At 38.8% G+C, this 27,031-nt stretch overlaps 6 protein-coding genes and 1 pseudogene across 8 annotated transcripts; 3 read left to right on the top strand and 4 right to left on the bottom strand.

The window, feature by feature from the left end:
* Nucleotides 1-1,251: 1,251 nt before the first annotated feature.
* LOC141833818 (basic leucine zipper 2-like) lies at nucleotides 1,252-7,383 on the top strand. Its single transcript, XM_074721314.1, has 5 exons — nucleotides 1,252-1,397; nucleotides 2,102-2,767; nucleotides 6,531-6,606; nucleotides 6,684-6,810; nucleotides 7,009-7,383. Exons 2-5 carry the CDS (start codon nucleotides 2,175-2,177, stop codon nucleotides 7,185-7,187), a joined length of 975 nt encoding a protein of 324 aa, XP_074577415.1. The 5' UTR covers nucleotides 1,252-1,397; nucleotides 2,102-2,174; the 3' UTR covers nucleotides 7,188-7,383.
* Nucleotides 7,384-8,073: 690 nt separating this feature from the next.
* On the top strand, nucleotides 8,074-9,253 carry LOC141832811 (uncharacterized). Of its 2 annotated transcripts, none has more exons than XM_074720189.1 (3): nucleotides 8,074-8,289; nucleotides 8,393-8,762; nucleotides 8,943-9,253. In XM_074720189.1, the coding sequence occupies exons 1-3, from the start codon at nucleotides 8,074-8,076 to the stop codon at nucleotides 9,062-9,064; spliced, it is 708 nt and encodes a 235-aa protein (XP_074576290.1). In that variant the 3' UTR covers nucleotides 9,065-9,253. The 2 variants fall into 2 exon arrangements, with proteins under 2 accessions (XP_074576290.1, XP_074576289.1); XM_074720188.1 differs by having other exon boundaries at nucleotides 8,934-9,253.
* An 855-nt stretch (nucleotides 9,254-10,108) lies between these two features.
* Nucleotides 10,109-12,789, bottom strand: LOC141833913 (2-Cys peroxiredoxin BAS1, chloroplastic-like; annotated as a pseudogene).
* A 593-nt stretch (nucleotides 12,790-13,382) lies between these two features.
* Nucleotides 13,383-18,756, top strand: LOC141833447 (transcription factor E2FB-like). Of its 2 annotated transcripts, none has more exons than XM_074720895.1 (14): nucleotides 13,383-13,815; nucleotides 15,693-15,873; nucleotides 16,069-16,128; nucleotides 16,235-16,320; nucleotides 16,386-16,474; nucleotides 16,569-16,623; nucleotides 16,757-16,809; nucleotides 16,900-16,950; nucleotides 17,045-17,093; nucleotides 17,193-17,258; nucleotides 17,341-17,417; nucleotides 17,519-17,747; nucleotides 18,250-18,316; nucleotides 18,400-18,756. In XM_074720895.1, exons 1-14 carry the CDS (start codon nucleotides 13,624-13,626, stop codon nucleotides 18,510-18,512), a joined length of 1,368 nt encoding a protein of 455 aa, XP_074576996.1. In that variant the 5' UTR covers nucleotides 13,383-13,623; the 3' UTR covers nucleotides 18,513-18,756. The 2 variants fall into 2 exon arrangements, with proteins under 2 accessions (XP_074576996.1, XP_074576995.1); XM_074720894.1 differs by having other exon boundaries at nucleotides 16,066-16,128.
* A 213-nt stretch (nucleotides 18,757-18,969) lies between these two features.
* LOC141833448 (uncharacterized) lies at nucleotides 18,970-19,958 on the bottom strand. The gene is made up of 3 exons (XM_074720896.1): nucleotides 19,673-19,958; nucleotides 19,400-19,573; nucleotides 18,970-19,306 (listed from the first exon to the last, which is right to left on the bottom strand). The coding sequence occupies exons 1-3, from the start codon at nucleotides 19,892-19,894 to the stop codon at nucleotides 19,142-19,144; spliced, it is 561 nt and encodes a 186-aa protein (XP_074576997.1). The 5' UTR covers nucleotides 19,895-19,958; the 3' UTR covers nucleotides 18,970-19,141.
* Nucleotides 19,959-21,608: 1,650 nt separating this feature from the next.
* LOC141833912 (protein GL2-INTERACTING REPRESSOR 2-like) lies at nucleotides 21,609-21,914 on the bottom strand. The gene has a single exon (XM_074721413.1). The coding sequence runs from the start codon at nucleotides 21,912-21,914 to the stop codon at nucleotides 21,609-21,611; it is 306 nt and encodes a 101-aa protein (XP_074577514.1).
* A 1,164-nt stretch (nucleotides 21,915-23,078) lies between these two features.
* On the bottom strand, nucleotides 23,079-25,635 carry LOC141834112 (putative pentatricopeptide repeat-containing protein At5g37570). Its single transcript, XM_074721560.1, is given in 3 exon segments — nucleotides 23,079-23,412; nucleotides 23,511-24,254; nucleotides 24,256-25,635. Coding segments are annotated over 2 exon segments (1,695 nt in total). The 3' UTR covers nucleotides 23,079-23,412; nucleotides 23,511-23,939.
* Nucleotides 25,636-27,031: the final 1,396 nt, after the last annotated feature.

The following is a 27,031-nucleotide window of genomic DNA, read 5'->3' as shown; positions in this document are numbered from 1 at the left end:
CGCATCTCCAAACTCATTTTTTACTATTTATAGTAATATTTTATTTATAGTTTTTTTTTATATTTTTGACTTTGTCAAATTAGGATTTTGATTTATAACCTATTTATAGGCGTGTTTAGTCGTTTACAGTTAGTTTGATTGATTAATAAAAAAAATTGGTAAAAATCTAGAACGACACCATCGACGACTTTCTACTCGTTTTTTCAATTTATCGATTTTGATCCCTTCTCAATTCTCCTCTAATACAACTTTCTACTCGTTTTTTCAATTTATCGATTTTGATCCCTTCTCAATTCTCCTATAATCTTTCGCCTTTGAATAATCACTATTCTGTTCGGCGTCAATAAGTATCATCTACTAAAATTTTATCCATTAGTCAAATCCCATCCTGTTCTTTTATTGTATCAACTATAAGAATATCATCTACTAAAATTTTACCCATTAGAGAATCAAATCCCATCCTACTCTTACTTCCTAAGGGACAAAAGCTTCAACCTGCCATTCTCTCTATTATTTCTTATTTATATGCATTTCTATTTACTCACCTCAGGATCAAAATTTTACTCAGCATAATATTTATTTGATAATTATCAAAATTGATATTTGATGCAACTTTGTTCATGGCCTCGCCTTGTTTATAATATAGTGTCCCATATAAAAATCAAAAGTATATGCAATAAAAGCAGAGTGACAATAAAAAAGTCCTTTAGTTGCTCGTGGCAATTTTATTTAATTATTTTATACCATAGCAATTGAATTTTGATAAATTGAAGTAATTTTAATTAATATTTATTTAGTCTTGATCAATATCAAAATAATTTTAAGTACGTTAAACAGTTTAATTAAAATTATTATAATAATAAAAATTGGAAATGTCCGACGCTCTGTTAATATATATATTTAAAAAATAGAGCACATAATAAAAATAAAAAGTATCCTTTTGATTTTTGAGAATGAAAAATTCTATATATGTAAAGAACTAAAGATCATTAACACTTAAAAGAGTAATTTGAGAGCTTAATCTTAATCTATATGAGAATTGGGCAGGCAAAAATTTTGAATTAATAAATACCTTATAAAAAGATGAGATTTGCCCAATTAAAAAAGATGTATCTAAATTAGAAGTAATTAATATTTTTAGATTTTTTTAATTTTTAAAATACTAAAATATGCGATTTATAAAGTCACGTATCTCACACCATCGAGTGTACCCTGTGGGGTGTGGCCTGTGGTGCCTCTTCTAGCCTGCCTGCTTCGGGGATTCGCCGGCCGTCTCTTCCTGGCGGTGACCTCGACCAGTCTCCCGCCTCTTCTCGGGCCTATCTTTCCTTCCCATTGCGAGTCTCTTCCCCGCTTCTCCTCTCGCAATCCCGATGCCAGCGCAGTAGGACGCCCAGGTATTTGTCCACGGAGACCAACCAACAGCTTCCTCCCTTCCGCTCCCGATTCTCTCCCCCTTCCTCTTTTTCCTTCCGTCCCTTTTCCGCCTCCTTTTTGGCGCTCGGTTTGAGCTATCTGATGCCGATGGGCTATCGGTACCAGGCTTGAATGAATCTCCTACCTCGTGTAACCTTTATGTTATATATTTTTGTTTTCTCGACATTCTGTTTCTTTTTTTTCATTGCCCTGTTTTCTTCTGGTCATTGGACGCTGTTAGATTCGAGGTTACTGTTTCATCGTGCTTTTTTATTCTATATCCGTCGAGCAGCAATTTGTTTGGTAGGGTTTAACCCTTGGAGGAATAAGCATTGTTTTTGTTTTTCCGGAATTTTGTGGAGATTTTATTGGAGATAGCTAGGGTTTTAGTTTGGATTTTGAAAACAGCCGCAATGCTGACCCAATGCGTGCAGGTAGTTCGTATTTCGAAATCGGAAATGGAATGTTTAGATTTTACCAAAAGACAAGCATTCGGATTTACTTTTGCATCTTCAATTCATATACTCGGATTCTGAAACGTATGCATTTCTCCGTAACCTTTCTATCAACGTTTTCCCCCTTTCTTTGGATGCGCTTTTCCTGATCCTTGAATTTCCTTTTGTTTTCTTCCTTCTTATTTTCTTTCTTTGTAATGTCCATGCTCGTGGTTTTGGTTCCATGACAGACAGAAGGAAGCGATTTGCACTGGTAATTTTTATGTAATAGAAGGAAAAAAGATAACAACAATTTGTTTCATCATGTCTGGGTCAGTCCCCCTCCCCCCTCGATGTCCCTTATTGAGTAGGAATGTGCCTCGCCGAGCATTGGACTCTACACTTCATACCACTCGGAAAGATGATAACTTATGTGCGCAACAGCCAATTTTTCCTCCTTATGAATCATCCTTAGATGAACAACCAATATGGCTGGATGACCTGTTAACTGACCAAGAAGCTAGTACAAGAGAAGGGATCTCTCTGCGGAGATCATCAAGTGATCCAGTGAGACTCTTGGATGTAGCTAGAAGTTTCCATGGTTCCATATATCCAGTCATTGAAGAAGATGCTCTGTCTGATGGCTTCCTCCACGAGTCCTTGGACTCTGAGGGACCCTGTGGAGTTGGTCATGGATTTGAGGCTGGAAACTGTGTCTATGGACCAAATTCCCCTAGGCAGAAGGGTAAGCTAACTGACTCAGAGACCTCAATGATTGCCTCTCTGCTGGAAAATGCTCCCAGCAACCCACTAAAATACTTGACTGTGGATATTCCAAGCACATCTGTTTTGAATGTGCCACATGGAAGAGAAGATCATGCACCAGTAAATTCTGAGACTGAGAAGATAACAAGAAGGTAACTATATTTATTTTTTTGTTTAAACTTTGTAGGTACCACGATTCATCCATGCTTATGCATGCATAATATTTGGCTTACAGTAAATGTAATTAGTTGCATAGTTTATTTTCTACTATGGGCATACTTCATATTTCTTCCCATGCTTGTCTATCGTGTTATGCTATAATATTGGGATATAGGATTTGATTCCCATATTTACCCATGGGCATCTTCTATTAAGCTTGCTTTTCTATTATCATCCTAATTTATATCTTCACTTTATCAAAGGATGCACTCGCAGAAGTGCAATGACCAAAATACCATTTTGCCCAACCCCTCTCCTAAATCACACACATGTTGAACACAAACCAAGCACAAGAAGCCAAAGTGTTGAACTGGTTAAGGCCAAAACACCTTGACAGGTTCAATGGTTCAACATCTATTGTGTGGTTTGGACGACCATCAAAATACCATGATGGCCTGAAAAGGCTCAAAATCATGCTATAAGCACTATTACATCCCTACTAGTCTCTTGATAGTGATTATGTTCTTTAGACTTTTAGCCTTCTTTGGTTGTCAAGGTGTTTTGGACAAAACTTTGATGACCTAAAAGGGCTTGAATCATGATAAGCATCATTACTTTTCTATTTATCTTCATGTAGTACTTATGTTCTTTAACCATAATTTTGAAACACTTTGGATGGCCTAAAATGGTGTTTATATTCTTGAAGTATATTTCTGAGTTCTGATAATATTTATGTTCTTTAATTATCATTTTGAGTACTCTTTACCTATTATTTTGAGCAAGTATTGGTCATCCAGGTGATTTGGCTAAAATACTTTGATGGCCTAAAGGGCTCAAAATTATATCAGATGGGCATCATTGCATTGTACTAGTCTCTTGATAGCGTTTATGCTTCTTAACCATATCTTTGAGCCTCTTTTGACCATCAAGGCGTTTCAGCCAAAACACTTTGTTAGCCCAAAAGGACTTAGAGCATGCAATATGGCACCATTAAATCCCTACGTGGTTTTGTTCTTTAACCATGATTTTCAGTCTTTATTGATCATTAAAGTGTTTTATCCAAAACTCCTTGATGATGAAAAGGGCTCGAAATCATGTCATATGCGTACTATTACATCCCTGCTTGTATAGTGTTTATATTCTTTAACCATATTTCTGAGTCTTCTTTATACTCAATGACCTTATAAGTCATGCATTTCATTTTAATATAAAACATTAGTATATTTCTCCATTACATGATGTGTAATAATATATGAAAAACATAAAATTTGCAACTGTCATTGTAAAACAAGCATATAAGTCAAACATGCTGAAAATCGCGGTTAGCATATAAAGCATTAGTATATTTCTAAATATTGACCTTAGCAAGGGCTCAATATTATGGTTAAAAATGGCTCAAAATCATGGTTAAAAAACATAAACCAATAGGGATTAGTGATGCCCATATGACATGATTTCGACCCTTTCGTGCCATCAAAATATCATGATAGCCAAAAGGGCTCAAAATAATACTTAAAGAAATGTAAATACTATTAGGAAATTAGTAGGGATGCAATGGTGCCGATATGACATGAGTTTGAGCCCTTTTGGACCATCAAGTTTTGATAGCCAAAGCACATCTTTGATGGCCAAAAATGCTTCAAAATCATAGTTAAAGCGTCTTAGAATCATGCTTAACTTTTAAGAGATTATTAGTGATGTCCATATAGCATGATTTTGAGTCTGTTGCATTAAGGTGCTTTAGACAAATCAATTTGATGGTCAAAAAGGCTCAAAATCATATTAAAGAGGCTCAAAATAGTAGTTAAAGAACATAAATATTCTCGGATGGCTAGTAAGGATGCAATAATGCCCATGTTATGATTTTGAGCTTTTTTGTAGCATCAAAGTGATATAGTCGAAACACCTTCATGGTCAAGAAGTCTCAAAATCATGGTTAAAGAAGGCTTCAATTTGGTTAAAGAACATAAATATCATTAGGAGACTAGTAGAGACGCAATGGTAGCAATATGATATGATTTTTAGCTCTTTTAGGCCATTAAGGTGGGTTGGACAAAACACCTTGATGATGAAACATGGTTCAAAATCATGGTTAAAGAACATAAACCTTCTCAGAACATTAGAAGGGATGCAATGGTACCCATATAGGTTTCAAGCCCCTTTGGGCCATCAAGGTGCTTTGGCCAAAAGACCTTGATGTCATTCAAAATCATAGTTAAAGAATATAGGTACTCATATTGCATGATTTTGAATCCTTTTGGACTGTCAAACACTTTGATAGTCAAAAAGGGTTCAAAATCATAGCAAATAAATATAAACACTATCAGGAGAAGTGATACAATGGCACTCAAGATTTTGAGTTAATTTTGGCAATCAACGTGTTTTGGCCAAAACACGAAGTGGGTTTGGCGCTTCGACTTCTTCCATGTTGTTCGGGTGATGGTTCAATGTGCACGTGGTTCAAGAGAGGGGTTTGGGAATATCATATTTTGGTCATGACATTTCATTGAAGTGTACCCTTTGGAAAATATGAAAGCATGGTGCACGCTTTGGCTAATATAAAATCTTAAGGACGCAGTTTGAGACATTTCCCATATTTGCTATATGCCATATCACTATTTTTACTGGGTCTATCTTCTTGAAATTTCTAGCATTCTTATTTCTACGCCTCACTTTAGAATGTGAACAACAGTGTGAGAGGTAATTGCTTTTATCTTTTGATGTCACTTTGTTTTCCTAATATTCCTTACAGTGATGAGAAAATTAAATCTTCATGTCCTTGAATACCAAAACCAATCATTATGAATTCATTGCAGTACAATAAAAAGATCTTTGCTTTCACAACTCAAGTTTCTTTCTATAATTACAATTTTTTAAAGTTTCATCTTTCCAGTAAGTTAGATGATTGCAAATGATTAGTTTATGCCATAGTTGCAAAATCTTTGTAAAAACTGCTTTGTAGGAGTTTGATTTCAGCATGAGAAACTGTAAAAATGAACTATGCCATTAAAGGAGACTGATGACATGCCATTCAGTTTTGAAAAAATATATATGATGATAATTTGTTGTTTGTATTTGAAAATTCTTCTACAAAACATCAACCAATTGTTAACTCGTAGATTATAATAAATTATTGCCCTCTCACTGTTGGATGCTTGGAGCTGCATAGACTTGTAATTCAAGTGGTGCCCTATTCGTTTTCAATCTTGGTAGAATGCTAGCTTTCCCAAAAACATCACTCTCTGCCTTTTTGAGTGGACTAGCAAAAACTACCCATATCATGTGGTATTGATTTATATTATAATCCTGACTGCATTTATGACAAAACCCCTACTATATTGAAGTGTGATGCACTAGTTCTCAGTCTGATGATCCATATCTAGGTACAATCTCTATGCCTTGTTTGTCCTTGATCCTGATAGTGACCTTATAGACCTTCAGACTGTTCTTAACAGAAAAGAGTTATTAAGTTCTTAACAGAGTTATTCTGATATTCTTATATCTTATTTGTCTGGATGAATTTTCTGCACGAGAATGATAGACTCCGAATGATAACAGAGCTATCTTACTACAAATCCAAAGTGAAATTAAATTTAGGCCTAGGCCTATATCTAGTGTATTAATTGTACTACACCTTTTGCAGTTACTGACTTGGAAGCATTGCTTTGTTGTTCGATTGCTTTATATCTATTACCCTTGTGCCCTCCAGCATCTTTCCCCTAAATTTTCTGTTGTTTCATCTGGGTGTTTATGCAGGCGCTCAGGTCAACGATCTAGGGTGCGTAAACTTCAATATATTGCTGAATTAGAGAGGGATGTCGATTTGCTTCAGGTATTCACGTTAGAGTGCTAATATACTTGCTTGACAAAATCTGCACACTATGTTTGACTATGGTAAAATTTCTGTAGACACTGGGAGCGGATTTGGCATCTAGAGTTGCTTCTCAGTTTCAATACCGTCTTGCTTTATCTATAAAAAACAAGAAACTGAGGCAGCAGATTGCCAGTCTTCAGCAAGAGAAATACGTGAAGGAGGGTATGTGAATAACTTTTGTCTTTCTTGCATATACAAAAACATCTTAGTGATTGTGTCTTTGGTATCTATTAATGAGGTTTCATCCATTATAATCCACCATATCGCGTGGCAATCAGCTACTGAACTCAACTCGCCCCTGCAAAAATTGTATTCTTTACAATTCCCTTGTCTGATTCATAGCCTTCCAAATGTTTACAGCTGAACATCAATCTCTGAAGAATGAAGCGGAGAGGCTGAGGATGATTTGTGGACGGCACCGGAGAGCTGCGTCCTGTTTTGAGGTCCCTTCTGCAGTGTCAGTAAATTGGCAAATTCTGGACTTTGGAAAAATGGCTCTTGGTAGGAACCAATCTTCTTTCAAGCCCAATTTTGGATAATGAAGCAGACAGTAGTCTTCCTTTGGGGATGAAGGTTTGGAAGGCGCAGCTTCCTTTTGGATTTCATAAACAAAGTAATTCCCTGTTAGGCTTTACACACGACCCTTGCTGTTCATCTTTCTTTCCAAACTCAGTTGCATAACTTTAATGGATATGCTGTCCATCGTTTGAACTGCTGAGCGAGGGAGAAAAAGGTTTAATATAATGTTTTTATGTTCTCAAGCAAATCCCCTGTGAGATCCTAAAGTATCAAAAACCAACTTAAAATATCAGTTTAAGAAAAATGGAACAAATTTTGAGATGTAGTTTTTTAACGATTTATATTTTTTGAAATTCTTGGTTTTGAAATTAATCGGCCGCTGTTGGCAGAGGACCACGGGCCCCGAAGCACTGGGGGAGGGGCCCGTAATCGCTCTTCAGGTCAAGGAAGTCGTAGGGGCCAACTCGAAGGCCCCACTTCGTCACGTGACTTTTTCCGCCGTGGAGCGACCGAGCCAGGCAAGGAGCACTCCACTCCCCGCACACCTCACTCGATTCACGCGTTCCCCCGCTGCCCCTTCGAATCCGGCGGCGTTCGTTCAGAGTGGGGCACGTGTCACCCCCACGCACACCTCACCCTCGCCGTCCTCCATTCACGCCGCTCTGCTGAGCCGACAATCTCACTCCCTCGCACTTGATCGCTTCACGCTCGCCGTCCACGTACGCTTGGCACCGAACCCTGCGGTAGCGATTCGCCTACTTAATTGCTGTCCTCCTCCTCGTTTAGTTGGTTTATCTATCGGACAGATAATTCTCTCGAATTACGTCGTTGCACCTGCCTGCCTTTGCTGCAGTACTTATCCTCACGCACGCCTCGTTCCCTCACTCACTCACTCTGTGGCTTCCAATGGCAGAGTTCTCGCCCGAGTTGGAAGACGGCGAGCGCTGGCTTCCGGCCAATATCCTCAACGACGTCGGAGTCCGCCGCCGTCCCTTTCCCCTACCCTTCCCCGCTTCTTCCGACGGAATCGACTGTTTCCCACGCTTAGCCTACTTCCACGCCCTCGCACGTGAGCTCGCCTCTCTCGGCCCCTTCCATCGACGCGACGTCTCGACTTCGCGGGTCTTTCCGCCATCACCGCACTATTTTGTTCGCTTCCTTTCCCTTCTATTTCTCTTTTCCTCACTTTGGCTCTTCGCTGCTTCTCTGAAACTTCGCCTGGCAGGTGTTCGGCTTACCGCCGGCCCGATCGGTGAACAATGCGGTCAGATCCGGCGCAGTTCGAGACAGGCTCATGGCCGCCGGCGTCGAAGTCGGGTGCGGCTCGTCAGCTCCTAGCCTGAGATCGGTTCAAATGCGGGTGGGTTCCGACCGCTTTCCTTCTCCGTTTCAAAGTCACTGTTCGGCTTTCTCTGAAGATACAGACCTACGGAAGAGGCCATTCGGAGCTAGCAAAACGAGGATCATACATCGCCCGGCTCCCTCAGTCCACGGCCAGTTCGCTTCCATTCCAACAGCCGGTCCGGCGAGGGAGAACGCCGGCACAGGCGTGTTCATTCCCCGGGTCAAAATAGAGAAGGTTAACCCAACCCAAGGTAGTAAAACAAAACTTGTAATAGACTAAAGAACCTTTCTTACCGTGCTTCCTCCTGTTCGAGTTTCGATGTCTACTCAAACCCTTTTATGAATTTTTTTTATTGGCTCTGGAGGATATCGGTCGTAGTACTTGAGATTCTGTCTTAATGACTCAAGCCGTATGTTGCAAGATGTGACAGGTTGCAGAGAACAAAGCGAGAAGAAGCAAGCTTCGAGCAATGGACGAGAGAAGGAGCGAGTGAAACTTAAACCTCTCCAACATACCGTAGACCATGGCCTGCCTCGGGATTGGACCTATTGAGACCGTGACCACTCCACTTCTCTGCTACCCCGTACTGTCATAGCGGCAGGGCTAGTGATAGCTCACCTTTTTGTTTTCTCGCTGCCTCAGAGAGCGGGGAGAGTTTGAAAATATGGTAGGGCTTGAGACGTGACTGTGTTTTTGTTGGTTAGTAAATATGAACAAAGAATAACAAATTGTGTGTGTGTGTGTGTCTCGTACGGTGATTAATGCAATTAATTGGCTCGTTTGAACTTTTTGTTTGTCAAAATGTGTATTTGTCCTGCTTATGCTTCCTAGTACATGTGGCTGCAGAGCCTGTCTTTTGCTTGCTTGCTTTGTGGAGATTGGGTTTAGAGTGATGATAGGATGTGGCAAGCAAATGAGCTCTGCCTATCTTGAGACATGGGGGAGGCCTTAGGGCGTGGTCATTGTGTCTCTTATTGGTGGACTGTATTTGAAGGGGTGGGCCAAATATTATCTTCCAGCTTGTGCAAACTTTTTCGGTTGTGTTTATTTATTTTATTGGCTCGCAGGGATATATTTTTTCTATAAGGTTTTACTACAAGGGTTCGTAAGGCAATATTTTTTTTCTTAAGAAAAGCTATACACTTAACGCCTAACACTACAAACAATTGAATTCATCACTCAATCTAACTGTAACACCAATTACATACCTAAATCCCAATTCAAACATCCTATTGTTAGTTTGGAATTAGAAGGAACAATGATTCTAGATTGAAAACAGTATTGACAAGACTAAAATTGGTGTGGCTTGTGAGATTAACATTCCAAAAATGAACTCAAGAAAGCAATAGTATGAGAGGTAAAATAATATAATAATTTTACAAATATTACTAATTTCATTAAAATTATAAATTGTGACATCATTATTCAATTGTAAGAGCATTTTGACGCTGTCATCTCGATTTTAGTTTTTAAAAAAAGGCTGTTGAATACGATGGGAGTAGAACATAATGTTAATATGTTGCATGCAATAGAACTACGAGGAGCAAAACTTACCTGTTTTACTGATCAGGATAAATCCACCGCGAATCCTTGAGACTACAGACTTACTTGGTGCAGCTGTAACAATCTCTCTGACCCCAAGGCCCAAACAGCTGAGAAATATTCCTTGCTAAGTTTAGGATCTGGCTTCATTGATTTTTCTCCAGGTTTCCATCCTGCAGGGCAAACCTCGTCTGCATTCTCTTGAACATACTGCAACGCCTGCAGGACAAAAATAGTATAATGAGCCTTGAGTATGGCTACTAAACCATTAAAGATATAAAAGAGCAACTTACCCTAGGAAAATATGTTGCCGGCGAATGAAAGTTAAATTAGTTTACAAACACAGGTCAGACCAATAAAATAACAAAAGAATCCCAACTATTAAAGGCCAGCTTAATGCTAGTTATAATTGTTAGATTAATTACAGAGATGATCACGCGTATAAAGACAAGCACCATCTACCTGATCTGGGATCAGAGCGCTGAAGATAATGGAGATAAGTAGCCAAAGAAACAAAAACAGCAGAATTAAGACATCAGTTCTGACTGTGGAAAAGAAAGAAAACCTGTGGAAGTTAGAGAATGCAAATTATATTCCAAGAGAAGTTCATTTACAATTTGCATGCAAAAATGGTTGGCAAAATGGTGAGATAGTCTTTTGGAAATCATATGCATGAGGATGCAGACATTAACTATGGAATTCCACCATGGTGAGAGGCAATAACTAACTGCTAACTATACTGCGTTCAGGGAGAAAATGGAGAATGGAGATCATAGAAAGATCCAACTAGGGAAGCCCATAATTAAGAATTTAGAGTTGCCTGATCCTTGAAGGTGACGAAGTATTGCATGACAAAATATTGATAGTTGAGAAAAAATTTAAATAGTGGTTTTTTCCAGAAAATAGTTTCATTAATGTTTTCTGAGAATCAATGATACTTCTGTTTTTTTTTTCTGATTTTATTGAAGCCACCATATATTCAGATAGGCAACACTAGGTTGGGCAAAACATTGAAACTAGAATCAAGAAGTATGGATAGAATAAATATATACAGATATTAAGATACTAGATGTACCAAATATTAATAACAACTTACCACACTGTCAACTGAAACACCTATGACCTCTGTTTATCTTTTCAAATTCTGAGTAGCGGTCACTGAAAGCAGTAATCTCTGTCGCATTGGAAAGAAATTCAGGCCCATTGGTTCTGTTAAGACGTGAAGTTTCAATTTTAGAAATAACTTAACTGACCTGTAGGACAGACAAATGTGAATTCCAGTGGGTAGAAAAACAGAATCACATACTTCTTTCCAATATAATCAGAGAGTTTGACCTGCCAAAGTAGCATGATGAGAAAGGCTAATCATTATCATATAATGCAAGAAGGGCCACTTGATGCCTGATATACTTAAATAAATAACAAAGATTATAATAAGCATGTAATGATGAAAGTCAGGTTCACATTATGGATGTTTCAAATTCAATTCTCAAAGCCCATCACTCCTCATAGATATGTAATTCGAGATAGTTAAGAAAAAACGAGTCAGGTTTTTTTTTCAATAGAAGAGATTATTCTAATGCAGAAAGCCTTGGCAAATGAAATGGTTTAAGTGGAAGGAAATGAAATAAAAAAATTTGTTTCCACTATACTCCTTTCTTCTTGTTTACTAGGATGGAATCATAAGAAAAGAAAAAATATCAATAACTTGTGTTTATTAGATGCTTAAACTTCATTTCCGTTCATTCCCTTCAATTTGAGAAGAAAAAAAAAATGAAGGAATTGGACAGATTATAGTCTTCGATCATCAAATAGAATTAAATAAAATCCTATATCTAAGTAACATGAATATAACCAACAATATGACTTAATATCAAACTAAATGATGCAAATAAACCCATTTATCCATCCCCAAATAGTTCATGGACATCCGTCACTATCATTTTTTACTTGAATCTGCAACTGATTTGGGCATATTATTGTATGAGATGGAGGTATTATTTAAATGAGTTATGAAGAAACACAGTTCAGTGAAGTATTTGAAGGTTGCAATGATCACTACGCTCTAGTAGAGTTTTGATTTCTCTAAACTTATACCATTGCCAACCACATTAGTCACTGATTTAAACGTACATTAATGAACTCCTGATCGAAAACTGCTTCGGCCTCAAAGTCCGGTGCTTTGTTCCCAACCAGCGGCAGGTTAACTCTGCAGAACATCAATCTAACTTTCAATCAAGAGAAAGCCCATTTGCCAGAAGTTGTTTTTCACGTAAAGTACGAAATGTCCAATATCTACACTATTCTCATACAATTTGTATATTGTCTGCAGATTCCATCAAGTAATAGAAGGGAAACTTCATTTTAGAATACAACCTAAAAATAAAAAAATAAAACAGCCAAGAGCACAATGTATAGGATTCATTAACCTCGGCCGAAGCTTTGACGACGACACTTCCTAGGTTAGATCTGGGGGCAGAGACCATTGGGGCGGGGCGGTGTTGGAAGGTCCGCCTCAGACAGTGGAAACCCTTCGGGATTGCTTGTACTATCCTTGAGCCAGATGCAGGCACCAAGGAGGCCATCGGTGCTGTGAGCTTCGACGCTTCACGCAACGACGGAAGGAACGGAGCAGGCCATGGCGGTGGAGCACACACGCTCTCGCTCCCGTGCTTCTTCGCTCCTGCAACGACGGATGAAGGATAAGAAGTAATCTCCAAATCGGCTCCGTTCATTTTATAGCCACACTGAACAAATTATAAGCTTCCAGAAGCTTCCACGATCGCTGACGACTGAGCTCTTTTAACGTACAACGCAACTCCAACGAGGCGGGTAGACTTGGGTTTAGACGAGGATGCGGCTCGACAATTTCTTAATTCAGAGATTCCACGTGTCATATAGGGCCGCACTCTAACCTAAACAAACACACGGTTCAGATTCATCCTAGACGACGATCCATTCACATCGGACCGTCAGAAGTAGAGCGTGGCTTCCAATCCGGTTTAAATAAAAAATGGGGATGAGTTGGCCGCCCAAGGCGCACATATCGCCGCCTTGGACAAATCGATCGACAACGAACATTACGTAACAAAATAAATAATAAAGTTAAAAAAATAGAAATTACAGAGGAGATTTGATCGAGATCGTCCATTTTAGCTTGTGCGGTGCGATGGGATGGTAAAATTGTAAAAAAAAATAAAAGCATTAATTGATAAAAGAGGAATAGAGAAAGAGAGACGATCTCACACCTTCCCTCCACAGCCACGCTACTTCCCGAACTCTATAATTTCCCTCCCTCCCCATTCTTTTTAACCCACCAGCCCACACCCCGCGCGCAAACCCTCCTCGAGCGGCGACTCCAGATCCCCAATAGGATCCCGATTCCGGTCGCCTCTCCGGCAGCAGTTTTCCACCCTACGGGATCCGCTCTTCCTCCCGGAATCCCAACGAGCACAAGGGTTTTGGGCGTCAGGATTCTACCTCGATAACGACGACCGCTTTGGGGCTCGAGATCGGGGATTCGAGCGGGGTTCTTTACGAGCGTCGGATCTATATAGAATAGGTGGGCGATGTCCGGCGGTCGAACTTCTGGGGACCGCCTGGCGCGGCCGTGCGGACAGATCCCTCAATCGCTGAAGCACCAGCAACTGCTGTTGTCCTCGGCCAGTAAGGCCTGCCTGGCCGAGGACAACCGCTTCCCTGCTGCTGATGGGCGTGCAGCCGGCGCTGAGGTGGCTGATTCCGTGGTCGTTAATACGCCTGTGAGTTCTAACTTTGGTGCTTGATTTGTTTTCTTCTCCGATTCAATATGGAGATTTGATCTGGTAGTTGCAAATCTTTCGCGTGTTTTGTGTTGATTGATATGTTGTGAATTGAGTTGATAGTTTAACCATTTCTGGGCGAGTTTCTTTCTTTTTTTAGGGAAGTCGTAGATATCACATTTGGGCACTAGTTGCTAGTGGCAGAACTAGGTTAGGCATAGATTGGAAGGATATGTACTTTAAACTTGTGTTTCCAGCATATTCATCATTTGGTCCAAATGAGCAATCAATAAGAGATGGAGGAATTAGATAAATTCCATACCCGTCTATTTCAACCCCGCACTTATCATAATTTCTTGAAGGATCTAAAGATACATTCACTTCATCATTCATGCTAAAATGCAGAAATATCTATTATTCATTTGTTTAAAAATTGTCTTATATTTTCATGTAGACTTGTTCTCCAAATTGGTTTACAGGATTTCTTAGTATAGTTGAATAGAGAGCATTAAGTTACTTGATCATCAAACATGGACCTACAAGGACAGTATATAAAACTTAGACATCTTTACTAATACAAGTGAGCCAAAAATCTTAATCAACAACTTGCATACACATGAACACTATGTAGTCATCTACAAATCTTGTCTCTTAGAGATTGCCTTCTGCAAAAAGTTTTGCAACATGTGAGTTGTTGGAAGTTTGCAGTAATATATCTTGAATATGACCAAGGGTGCTAAAATTACAAATAACATGTGAAATTGTCTCTGGCATTTCATGTCCTTGCAATTTGTTATTTTGATTCTATGTGCTGCTTTTTCTATCTCAGTTTGGTCAAGAGATTGAAAATCTACTTATCTTTCATTAGTCGGTCGAGATTTGGATCCAATTTGTAGCACCCGCTTGATCTACATATCCTAGTTGAATCTGTTTTAACATGTCTATATTTTTTCGTTTACATAATGATATTTCACAACTATAAATGATCTGGTGCATAACATATTCACAAACTGATTTTTTATAAACTGTATCTTTCAAGGTAAAAATCTTAGTGCTTTAACATGTTACATCGTTTATGTTGGATAAATTGGAGCCTTCTAAAACCACTTTATTTATGAGAGGACAAATTATGCCTAACCAATTTATAATGTTAGTGCATGATTTTCAGAAGTTAAATGTGAAAGTGTTTTTGCTACAAGTCCAACTCTTAGTAATCTTTATAGCCTAATCTTTGTTGCCTGGATTTAAAAAAGCTTTAATATTTTCATATATGGGTTTTGAAAAGTTATTAGCTGTTAGGAGTTCTTAATAGAGTCTATCTATCTTGACTGAATTTTTGTGTGATAGGATTTATAAAGAGAAAGGAAGCCTCCCTAGTAAGTCATAAATATGTTTAGGAGATCTTGAGGTGGTCTAGAATTTGTTGTTTTCTTTATGCAGTAAAGTTAGGTTTATTTTAAGTAGTCAGTCATTTTTTTTTTTTCACATCATGGAAGTACAAACCTTTTGCTTTGCTAGAAAGCTTTAGCTTGAAATAGTCTTGAAAAGTAAAACTTGTGTAGCATTAGGCTTTCTCCAACTCAGGGAGGAGAAAGAATCTACTGGTTCAAGAGAAGAATGAAGTGAACTAATTAGCTTTTATTGCAATAGCAAATAGCATGAATAAGTGCTGAAGCATGCCATGTTGCTACTTGATTGCAGTTTTTTCTTTCTTCTATATAAAGTAAGATCTTAGCAGAAGTAACTTTTTGCCTCCAATGTATTCTCTATATTCTACAGTAATTTAATTCTTGCAGTATAATTTCCATACATACGTAGTAAATAATCCTTATGACTTGATGACTATAATTCAACTGAAGTGATATTTCATATCTTAGCTCAAGAGAAAGCCTGAACATGGAGATAATGAGGCTTCTGAGTTGAGTGAGCTGAAGATAACTCCAGGCTCTACTGAAGTAGTTAACAATCCTCTTGTTAGAATGACCAAGAAAAGTAATAGCAGATCCAAGGTATCCAAGCACAACAAATCTGATGCCCAAGATTCTCTATCAAATGCTGGTGGGTATTGCCATCCTTCCAAGGCTAGTACAATGTTAATCTTCCACTAGAAAAGTAGATTATTATATACATCTACACAGAGAACTGTAACTGGCTAAGAGGTTGAAGCTTTTTTTCAATATTCAGGTCAGTGAACTATAATAATGATATTTTCATTGGAAATCTAACTCATAAGAAATATTTGGTTTCCAGCAGGTTCACCTTCATGCAATGCTCTTACTAACATTGGTAGTTGCCGTTATGATAGCTCTTTAGGTGATGGAAGTTGTGATTTATCTCACTTTCATATAAAAAAAGGTTTTAAGTTTACTCTTGCAATTGATAAATTCTTTTCATCGTCATTATCTATTTTAATTGTCAGGACTCTTGACCAAACGGTTTATCAATTTGCTCAAACATGCTCAAGATGGCACTCTTGATTTGAATGAAGCTGCAGAAACACTTGTGGTGAAGTAATTGTTTACTAATTTGAATAATTCTTCTCTTATACATAAGTAGAAATTTTCTTGTAGGTGCAAAAGAGGCGAATTTATGACATCACTAATGTGCTTGAAGGGATAGGACTGATAGAAAAGAATCTCAAAAACAAAATTCGTTGGACGTAAATTATATTTTCCTCTATGAATCTTGTTGTTTTCTGTGCGCTCTAAATATTTGCTATTTCAAAATGAAGATTTTTCATAAATGCATTCCAGGGGCTTAGATGATACAATGCCAGGAGAGGTTCAAAATGATCTGCCATTGCTGCAGGTATGGCTCATCGTTGCTTTCTTAACAAAACCAAATAATCCTGTTTTAAATCTTCATTTATTGAGTAAATTTCTGTTAAATTCTCCACTGATATACAAGATCATCAAATTTTGCTTAATTTTGTGCCCTTCAGGCAGAAGTTGAAAAATTAGTTTCACAAGAGAATCAATTGGATGAGTGCATCAGGTTTGGTTTCAGTACTTAATCGAGCTTCTAGCTACTGCTTCAAAAATGCTATAAAACACAAAGAATGCTGAAACATTCCACTTCTCATAGCAAAATGCAAGAAAAGATGAGGGTGTTCACTGAAGCAGAAAGTAATCAAAAGTATGTTCTTTTCTTTTTCTTGCATTTGCATCTCACATATGTTGATCAACATCTATAAATAAAAACCATTTTCTGTTACTTTGTAAAACTTCAGGCTGCTTTATCTGACAGTAGATGACATCAAAAGCGTACCTTGCTTGCAGGTTTTCTTATATGTTTTCCTTGCTTATTTTTGTAAATTAAAAATTGAAATTTGGGCTGTTAGTAATCACCAAAGGTTATCCTTTCATGCTTGTATGCAGAATCAGACGCTTATAGCTATAAAAGCACCTCATGGTAGTACCCTGGAGGTTCCAGATCCAGATGAGGTAAAAAGACACAGTGAGCCAATATTTTCTTTGTTAATTTATTGCTCCAGATGTTAACCGAAAGTTCTCCCTCTGCATGAAGGCTTTTGAATATCCACATTGGAGATACAGAATTGTCATACGAAGCACAATGGGTCCTATTGATATTTACCTTGTAAGGTAGTCATTCCTTTTTTATGCACAATATTTGTAAACAAGCTTTTTAATTAGATTGTATTTGTTCTTTAACAAGGCCCTTCGCTATTACTTTTTGTTGCTAGTAAATTTGAAAAGAATTTTGAGGAGATGAGTAGCGTCGAGACCCCTTCAAGAACTGATCAGCTGGTAAGTTCTGGGTCACTGGAGACCGCCATCTTGGCAGTTGCAACAGATGAGAGCAAAGGTGAGAAAATGGAATTCAAGAATCAAGATAGACAGGGGTGCCTTGATGCAAGTTCCTCGGAGGATACTGGCTGTGGTATGACAAAAATTGTACCTTCTGAAATTGATGTAAGTCCCAGCATCCTGACCCTGCAGATTCCAATATGTCGTAACTGTTATTACCCGGGAAATTTTAGCCAATTTCCAGGATATGCATCATAACTCAGCTCAAACGAGGGAAAATGCAACTGATTAGTTAGAGCTTCTTCCATCCTAGTGACATGTTCAATCTGAAAATCTTTCTAGTTTCATCTTTATTGATTAAACTATTTGATCATCATCATCATAGTTTAGTTCTCAGAGGATTGGTTTCTCGTCATTCTTAAACTAAAGAAAAGGAATATAATTTTCTTTTGACATGCTTATCCTTATCCAAAGAAATGTCATTTGTTTTATCAGGCAAATGTGTGTATTTAGGGTAGCTAGTTGAGCTTCTACACGATTTTATGTTAAAGTTTTATTGCTCATAAATTTGAAGTTCTCAATATAAGACAGCTTTTATCAGTTTCGCTCATTGTCCTGGCTGGCACATGAAAGAACATATTTGTGTTGAACATGAATTCTCTTGCAGACTGATGCTGATTACTGGCTTCAATCAGATCTTGGAGCTAGCATTACAGATTTATGGAACACGACGCGTATCCTTCCTGATATTTGCTTATATCATTTTCGTTAATGTGTATCTACTTCCATTACTAGAGATCCTTAACCTGTAATGCAGAATCACAATGGGACAGGTATAGTACAGATGACTTCACTACAGATAACACTAGCACGGCTGAGCACCAAACTCCATGTGGAGCTATTGACCCCCAAAGACATGCTCCGCTATGAGATGAATCTAGGGACGTGAAAATTGAGATATAAAACATCCTTTTCTGGGGAAAGATGATTTGGAGGCCCATCAGAAGTTGAGCTGTGAAGCAACTGATGAATCAAACGACAAACTGATGATGCTCGTTGCAATGCGAGAGCACTCGCAACTGCCGTAAGTGACATCCACAGCCCGTTTGTTGGGTTGACTTTTACAGCTTACTTCCTGGTTCGCTCATGGAATATATTTCTCAATCGTTTTTTTTCTTTCTTTGGCATTTCACTTGTCTCACCTGTATCTAGCTAGATCCATGCATGTTAATAGTCGGCAGTTTGCCCACTCAATTAAAGAGAGTATATTGGCGTGCAGTTTTCCAGAAATTGCCAAATCTATTCACTTGAAATGTGGCTTTGCTTCTGATATGCATTCGCAAGAAATCCGTGCGTGCATGTATTGACAACCTTCCCTTTCATTTGATTCTTAGAAAGCATCAAAAGGCTATATTATCTTCATTAGGTACACAAATGTATCATAAGTTAGTTTTTTATTCTTGTACAATCATCACTTTTCAAAATTCTGATGGAATCCGTCGTCAAACGGAACCAGATAAGATGCTTTAAGTTGGAGTAATCTTCTTCCGTCGAATGGCTTACTCGTCGGCAGTCTTCTCTTTCTTCTTCCCAATCCAATTTGCAACGATTGGCGTGAGAGCGACGGTGGGCGGGAACCTGATCGGAGATGCAGCTTTATGAGCAGCATAGGCCAGTGCGAAGGTCCCTACCTTGCCCCCAGTCTCGTCCGTGGCGATCCCAATCTACAAAAAGCACGAAAGATACAAGTAGAAACTCTCCTGTTCCCTGAATCTCTGAAATGATGGAATAGCTTTTTTCCCCTCTTGTTCCGTTACCTGATTGAGCAGCGCCTGGACATCAATTCCAGCACTGACGAGGAGGTAGCAAAGGGAGAAGGAGAACAGAGAGAGGGTGATTGACGTGGCTAGGTAAGCTCCTCCGTACTTGGCCAGCAGCTCCTTGGCTTGATCGCCCTTGGACTTCTCCTTCCCCTCCTCGGAGCTAAATATCTGCGAGCAAGGATAAGAGGATATGATGTTGAATCGAATCGAATCGAAAATAAGGGACTCTGGATTTCACGAAACAAGAACAGGTTCAAGTTTGCTGACCTTCCAAAGGCCAAACTCCAGGCCATACTTCTCGGTGATCTCTTCCGAAGCGGAGGAAGAGGAGGAGGCGGCGTTGCTTTTCTGCTCCGTTTCCTGCAAAGCGCGGATGGGGGTGAGGTGGCGGTGTTGCCGCCGTACTCGGAAAGTGGGGAGGCGGCAGCGGGCGGGGCGGTGGGTTTGGAGAGGAGGGAGAGTAGATAAGAGGAGACCTGCTGTGGCCATTTCGGCGTCACCCACCCGCCTTGGCGGAAGGTGGCGTGAGGTAGTATAAGAGAGGAAGGGACAACAATTGGCTTCCGTTGGGCCACCTCGGCGGTGCTCTGCCTCAGCGCTTTATGTGACGAATCCCAAGTCGAATGGGAGGTTGACGCGTGGACTAATGGCGACTTTACAAATGGGTGAGCCATATGTTGCGCCGGTGTGACAGTAAAAGGATATGTTAAATTTATTTTAATTTTCATCCTTAAATAGCTTTGTTTGAGTATTATTACAATACTTTTAGTCAAAAAGTATTATAATATTCTTATAATTCTAAATCTTAAATCCTCTACCAGTGGTCAAAAATTTTTTTAACATTTATAAAACAGTTATACCCCTCTAAATAATGCTATGTGCACCCTAATAAGACAGTTTTCACAAAATTTTGGTTACTCAACAAACATTAATTTTATACACCTTTTGATATTTGTTTTAGTATGGGTAAATGAATTAATTTGATAATATAGGAATTTAAAAATGGAATTTTGCTACTGCATGAGACTTGAGAGAGAGTTTGTCCAATACGAACACGAATGTTTTTTTTTTTTAATTCTTTGTCGGTATAAGTCTTTTAATCAAAAATATGTTGTGCTTTTGTTCGTGGCTGATGTTTCATATAAAAAATATATATGTTAAAAATAAAAAATAAAAAACTTTATTATCAACTTTGCTTTGATTCTTGACCAAAGTAAGAAGAAAAAAAAACCAATATGAAAATATTAAAAACTAATAAAAATTGAAAACTAATATTAATTTCCTTCTTCCTGTGGAAGAGAAATGCGGCAAGCCGACGCCATGCGAGCTGTTTACGATGAAGGAAAGAGGAGGGTGGATGTGCAGGCATTTCAAAGCGGTCCCAATCCTGCCGTTTTAGTCGAACTCCTCTCTTTTCTTCTCTTTTGCTTGTCTCGCGTCGATCGATGTGTGGCTCCAACAAAATCTCTCTCTCTCTCTCTCTCTCAAATTAATTAAGAAGTTAATTAACATTTTGCGTCTCCCTATTTTTTTTATTTTATTTTGCCTCGTGAAACACAAGTGCTTAAATATGCCGGTCGAGCATTCAAAATTGGCTTGTGAGTGAGTTAATTGGAGTTGTCGATTTGGCTTGTATCATCAAATTAATTTGAATCATAAAATAATTTAAATTAATTAAATTAAAATTTTATTAATTTATTTTAAGATAGATACATGTGGATTGACTCGTGGTGGATTTGCATTGAGCCATAAATTTAAAAAAAAAATTAAAATTTAAAATTAAAATTTAAAATTAAAATAAAAAACTCAACAAGTTAATAAGATTAATCCGTCTAAATTGTTGACCTACTTAATCCTTAAATCATTTTAGATTAAATTGAGTTAGAAGTTTATAGATTGAGCCATTTAATAGTACTCTTTAGTATTCAAAATTACATACTCTTTGTTTTGTAAATTAGAATTCGAATAGTGAATATTTGATAGTCTATTGAATTCATGGCCGGCCATGCGGCTACCATCTTTTTATATACATTAAAATTTTAAATTAATTAATTAATTAAAACTAAAATTGTTGTACTAAATTGATGGATTATATTATGGCCATGGAGCCTTAAATTAAACCTCTACACCCTTCCATGGAAGTAAACAACGATTAACGTAGACATTGATAGAAAATCTCCGTTTTCGTTTTCCCCTGCGCTCTTCAGACGCTCTTGCTCTTCTTCTCCTCCGACGAGGTGCCGCCGTTGAAGAAGTGGACGAGCGCGGGGCTTCCGCACTTGGGGCACCTGAGGTCATCCACGGCGAGCATGACGTACATCAGGCACCGCTGGCAGCCTGCCACCACCATCGGCGTCGCCTCTGCTTCTCCCTCCCACGACGACAAGCACGAGCTGGGCGACGACGAGTACCCGCGCGCCGGAGAATCCACCGCAGCACCATACGCAGTGCTCCCCGGCGGCGGCGGCGGCGACAGCTTCAGGTTCGGCTTCTGGCTTTCCCGTACCATCGCAGCGCCACCGCCTGCAGCGATCGATGAATCACTCTCCGGCTATCACCGGAGAAGCTTAGTTAACAGGGGATTGAGACAGACTAGGCTGCTCTAAATTGTGAAGGCTAAGAAGATGTTCGATAGCTTTTTTATAGGGAAAAGAATCTGTTTCGTCACGTGACTCACGAGCTCTCGCGACAAACAGTAGCTAACCAGAGTGAAATGACACGACGCAACTTTTCTTCTCGGCTTTTATTTCATTTTAAAGTATTTTATTTCTCTTTGAAAACCGAATTTATTTGATTTCGGCAAAATTTTCAAATAACGCCTCCCCATTTTTAAAATTGCACCCTGATTTTGAAATTCCCAAAAGGTCATTTTAATTTCCAAATTTCCAAAAAGCCAATTCTCACCCTCAAATACACTTCTTTACACACCTAAAATACGCTTGCTTCTTGAAATTTATTTCATTTTATTAAAGAATATATTTTTTTCTTATTTTGGATGAATAAGAGCGCCATCATGCTAAAAGCAAAATTTATATAAAAATTATTTTTTTAATTAAAATAAATTATTTTGGAACATCAAATATTTTTGAACAAAGCTACTTCCAAATATGTCCAAGTTATACTCTAGATTTATTGATAGTCGAATTAAATAGAAGATGGCTTACTTTCAAAATTAATCGGGCAAAACTCGCACACCTGGATTAACATAAACAAATAAATTATTTTAGTAAAATTTGATTTTGGGGCGGTTTAAGAATCATAAAAGAACAGAAAATTCACAAAATTCCATTCATATGACATATATGATATTACAGTTTGACGGCATGCAATTGACAGCGATCTCATCATACATAGAGTAGTTTCAAAGATCACACTTGATTAAGTAAACAAGAATTGAATTTTAACGAAGCCGAGACAATACCTTCTCTGTAGTAGTCAATTACAACTTCTCAATTTACTACTCACCAATGGTCGTGGAAATGACCATGTGAGATTGCTAGGATGGCGAATTTTACTTTTTTTTACTGAAGAGTAGTTTCAAAGATTCAATATTTCAAGTGATGGTAAAAATCTACAAGAACATAAAGAATTGCCACATGTTTTGGGCTGTTAGGCTAGCCGAGATGCTACTTACTGTGAAAAATCAAGTTGAAGGTTATAAAATAATGCCCAGCAAGCTGCTCACCATTTGCAAATTAATATTCTTCTCCTTTGCAGTGATGAGATGTAATAAAAAGTTCCATTTACAGGACAGAATGATATACTCAGGAAATAATAAAGATTGGCGTATACAATCATCGAAAGATCGGAGGAGTAAGAACATCCTAACAAAAATACAATGGAGTAGAAGCCATCAAACCTTCATCATCTGTAAGCACGTTAAGCTTTAGTTAACATCTTCTTAGCTTGAAAAGCACCATTTTGAAAAGAGGTACGAAGAAAGGTGCATCACTTCTTCAACGATATGGCACAAGTAACACTTCTCAGATAATCCAGAGGGCTTGACACTGTTTCAAGCATCCTACAACAGTATTAAATACTGATATTTCCTTGACAATGGAACTCAATCCAGTATGAGAATGTTATTTTGTGTATGCAATCTTACCTGACACTGGGAACACTTGACCAGCATCGTTGAAGAGACAACAGCCCCTTTCAAAATCCTTTGTTGTGCCACAAGTTGAGAAGGTAATCATTTGAGACTCACGCCATGTGCAAATAGAACCATTACCAACTTTGATGGATAATGATATCCCTCCTGACCCAGCAAATATGACAACATGGTTAGGCTTCCAATAGAAATATAAGAAGTCTATTCAAAGCCATGTCACTGTTCTTTTAAGCTTTATAGAGTGGATTCGTCATACAAATAGATAGAGGAAAAGACTTGTTTCCCAATGAAGAGAGTTCAGAAATATTCTGGTCCTGTATACGATGGAATTTCCAAAAACCAAGCTCTGCAACAATCATGAAAATATGAGTCCTTCGTTCTCCAGCAACAACAATCAAAAGGCAGGAATGCTATTCTGGATAACTAGATCCAAGTACAACCGGGCACTTTTCTGATCCCCCTCTCTCTCATCATAGCCCTTACCTTCGATACATCAGCCCACCTATCTGCTACAGCATAGATGTTTGAGAGCACCACATAATTACCAGCATTTGTTGGCTCTAACTCGAAGAGTCTTTTAGAAATAACTTCCCCTAATTCTATATCACCATGGGTTTTACAAGCCCCAAGTAATGCTCCCCAAGCTCCGGCATGAGGCTCCACATCCATTGACTTGATTAGCTCATAAGCTTCTTTTAACCTGCCCGCCCGCCCAAGAAGATCCACCATGCATGCGTAAATGATCGGAAGAAGGAGCAATCAGATATTTACTTTTCATTAGCTCGAAATACTTTTTGCCTTCTTCGACTAGACCAGCATAACTACATGCTGTGAGTACCACTGTGAATGTAACATCGTCAGGCAAAAGGCCTTCCTCTAGCATTTGGGAGAATAACTCCAATGCTTTGTGTCCAGCACCATGAATAGAATACCCCTGCATCAAAGAAGAATAGGATACCAAGTCCTTACTCGGCATTGATTCGAATAACTTAGCAGCTCTTTCCATGTTTCCGCACTTCACATTCATGTTTATCAGAGCAGCCAACACATGGGCCTTTGTGATGTCGATTCCATTCTTAATGACATACGAGTCCACCCATTTGGCCAACGTGATGCTGCCTAATTGGGAGCATGCCGACATCAAACCAACCACAATGTGGTCATCAGGATTGATATTCCCATTGTACATCTCAAGAAATATCTTCAGAGCATCACCTGGCCGGCCATTCTGAGCATACCCGGAGATCATGGCTGACCATGAAAACAAATCCTTATCAGGTGACTGCTCAAACAAGACTTTAGCTGATGCCAAGTCCCCTGCTTTAGCATATCCATCAATCATTGAAGTGTAGGAGACAGCATCCTTATGAGGCATTTCATCGAAAAGTGCCCGGGCACTTACCAAATCCCCAGACTTGACAGTTCCATCGATCATGGAGTTCCAGGTTACCACATTTCTCTTCGGCATTTCATAGAAAAGAGACATTGCGGATGCCACATCGCCAGAATTCAAGTAACCAACAATCATTACTGTCCAAGATACCTCATTCCGGTGCAGTAGAGAATCAAATAGCTTCCTCGCTGCACCAAGCTCGCGGCACTTAACGTAGAAATCAACGAGGGCCGTCCCGACGAAGACATCAGCTTCGAGGCCATATCGGAGTATGGTGGCGTGGACAGACGAGCCGACGGCGGTTGCCTCCGAACGAGAGCACGATGAGAGGAGGGAGGGGAAGGTGAATGCGTCGGGAGGCATGGGGGAGCGTCGGCGGAGGAGGTTGAATAAGGCGACGATGGTGGGGAGGGGGGAGTACTGAACATGGGCGCTGAGGAGAGCGTTCCAGGTGATGAGATTGGGGGCAGCGAGGCGCTGGAAGGCGGAGGAGGCGTACGCCGGCGCGGCGAAGGCGGCGCAGAGGGAAAGGAAGCGGGTGGCGAGGACCGGGTGCTGCTCGAGGCCCTTGCGGATGATGCGGGAGTGGATTTGCTGGAGGCCACGGAGGGAGCGGCAGGAGTCGAGAAGGCCCGAGACGGAGAGCGCGGAAGGCGACGAAGAGGAGCAGGATCGGGAGACGGCGGGGGTGGAGGACGAGGAAGCAGCGGAGCGGGGCGCGGTCATAGGGCGAAATGAAGGGGTGACATGGGCGGGACTCGACTTGAGCTCAACCCGTTCGATTCATTTTATATTGGGCCTGGTACACCAAAAGGCCCAATGGGCTTAAATTAACTTTTGGTAAATATTTTCAAGATTAGTGATTATTTTTAAAAATGAAAAAAAAGCAGTACATTTTAGTTTAGTTTTAGCTTTCCTTATTAAAACAACAAATTAAACCTCAGCCATATTCCTTTTTCTAAAACTAATCAAATGGTCCAAGATCCTTATCTCAAACTATTCAAACGGACAAAGTTGACCACAATTTTGGCAAGTAAGGCATGCCCAACACGTTGAGTTGATCAAATGGAATGGATTAGATGAGTCAATTTGAATGAATTTAATAAGTTTGTTTGGGTCAAGCGTAGTCAGAGTCTCAATAAATGAAGCAGATTGGACGGTTGGACAATTCGAACATAAAAGGCATCACGAACCAAACACCGCATGGAAGATTTGGCACCGCCATGTTTGAAAGTCGAGCGATGCCAGCTTTTATCCTGCACGCCACAATTCCGACTAAGCATCAAATTAGTCAGTGCCACAATCTGAGGCTGACAGTGAGATGAATGAAACACATGATAAATCGTTCGGCCACTTGTCCCCATCACGGCCCACACATTTATCAAAGTCTAATCCAACTCAAACACCTATACTTTGTCAAATATCTTTAATTAAAATCCTTTCCTTTTCTTCTTTTGTTGGAATTTGCCACCCAACGGTCTCATACGATCGACCCTATAATTATATGTGAAGAGGTAAATCGAGAAATTATAGTTGACCACGACGGAGGAAGACATTGTCTAGATTCGACTCTTATCCACTTTAATAAATTTGTCCTGTAGTAACCAACTCAGTTATACCTCAAAGACAATTAAAATCCTTTCCAAACAATCAAATTGAGTCAAATTTTATAACACTCAAGTTTATTTGATAAAACAATCGACTAAAATCAAACAGAATTTAAAACGGAACACATTGTTAAAATGATTATTGAAGTTTGATTTGATTTTTTTTTATGAGATTGAACTTGATTTAAGTTTGATTTGAATTTTAATCGTTTAGATATTATCAAACTCTCAATTTAAACTTAGTTGATTATTTAAAATTTTTACATTTTAAATTTATTTAATTAGTTATTGAATTTGATAATGTAATTTTATCTATTTATTTTCAAAATTTATTTATTTATTTAGCATGGTATTAAAAATTTTATTTATGAATATAATTTGATAATATTATTATTCATCAATATTAACGAAATTAATGTAACACACACACACACATATATATATATATATATAGTTTAATGAATTGTTCAAATTTATAAATTTAATTAATATTATGTGTATTGAATGAATATAAA

This window comes from Curcuma longa, chromosome 8 (assembly GCF_044706935.1).
Source record: "Curcuma longa cultivar G26 ecotype Majalengka, Jawa Barat chromosome 8, ITB_CL_G26_1.1, whole genome shotgun sequence".
NCBI classification, from domain to species: domain Eukaryota; kingdom Viridiplantae; phylum Streptophyta; class Magnoliopsida; order Zingiberales; family Zingiberaceae; genus Curcuma; species Curcuma longa.
The sequence above is the reverse complement of the archived record's forward strand: the minus strand, read 5'-3'. Positions and strand labels throughout refer to the sequence as shown.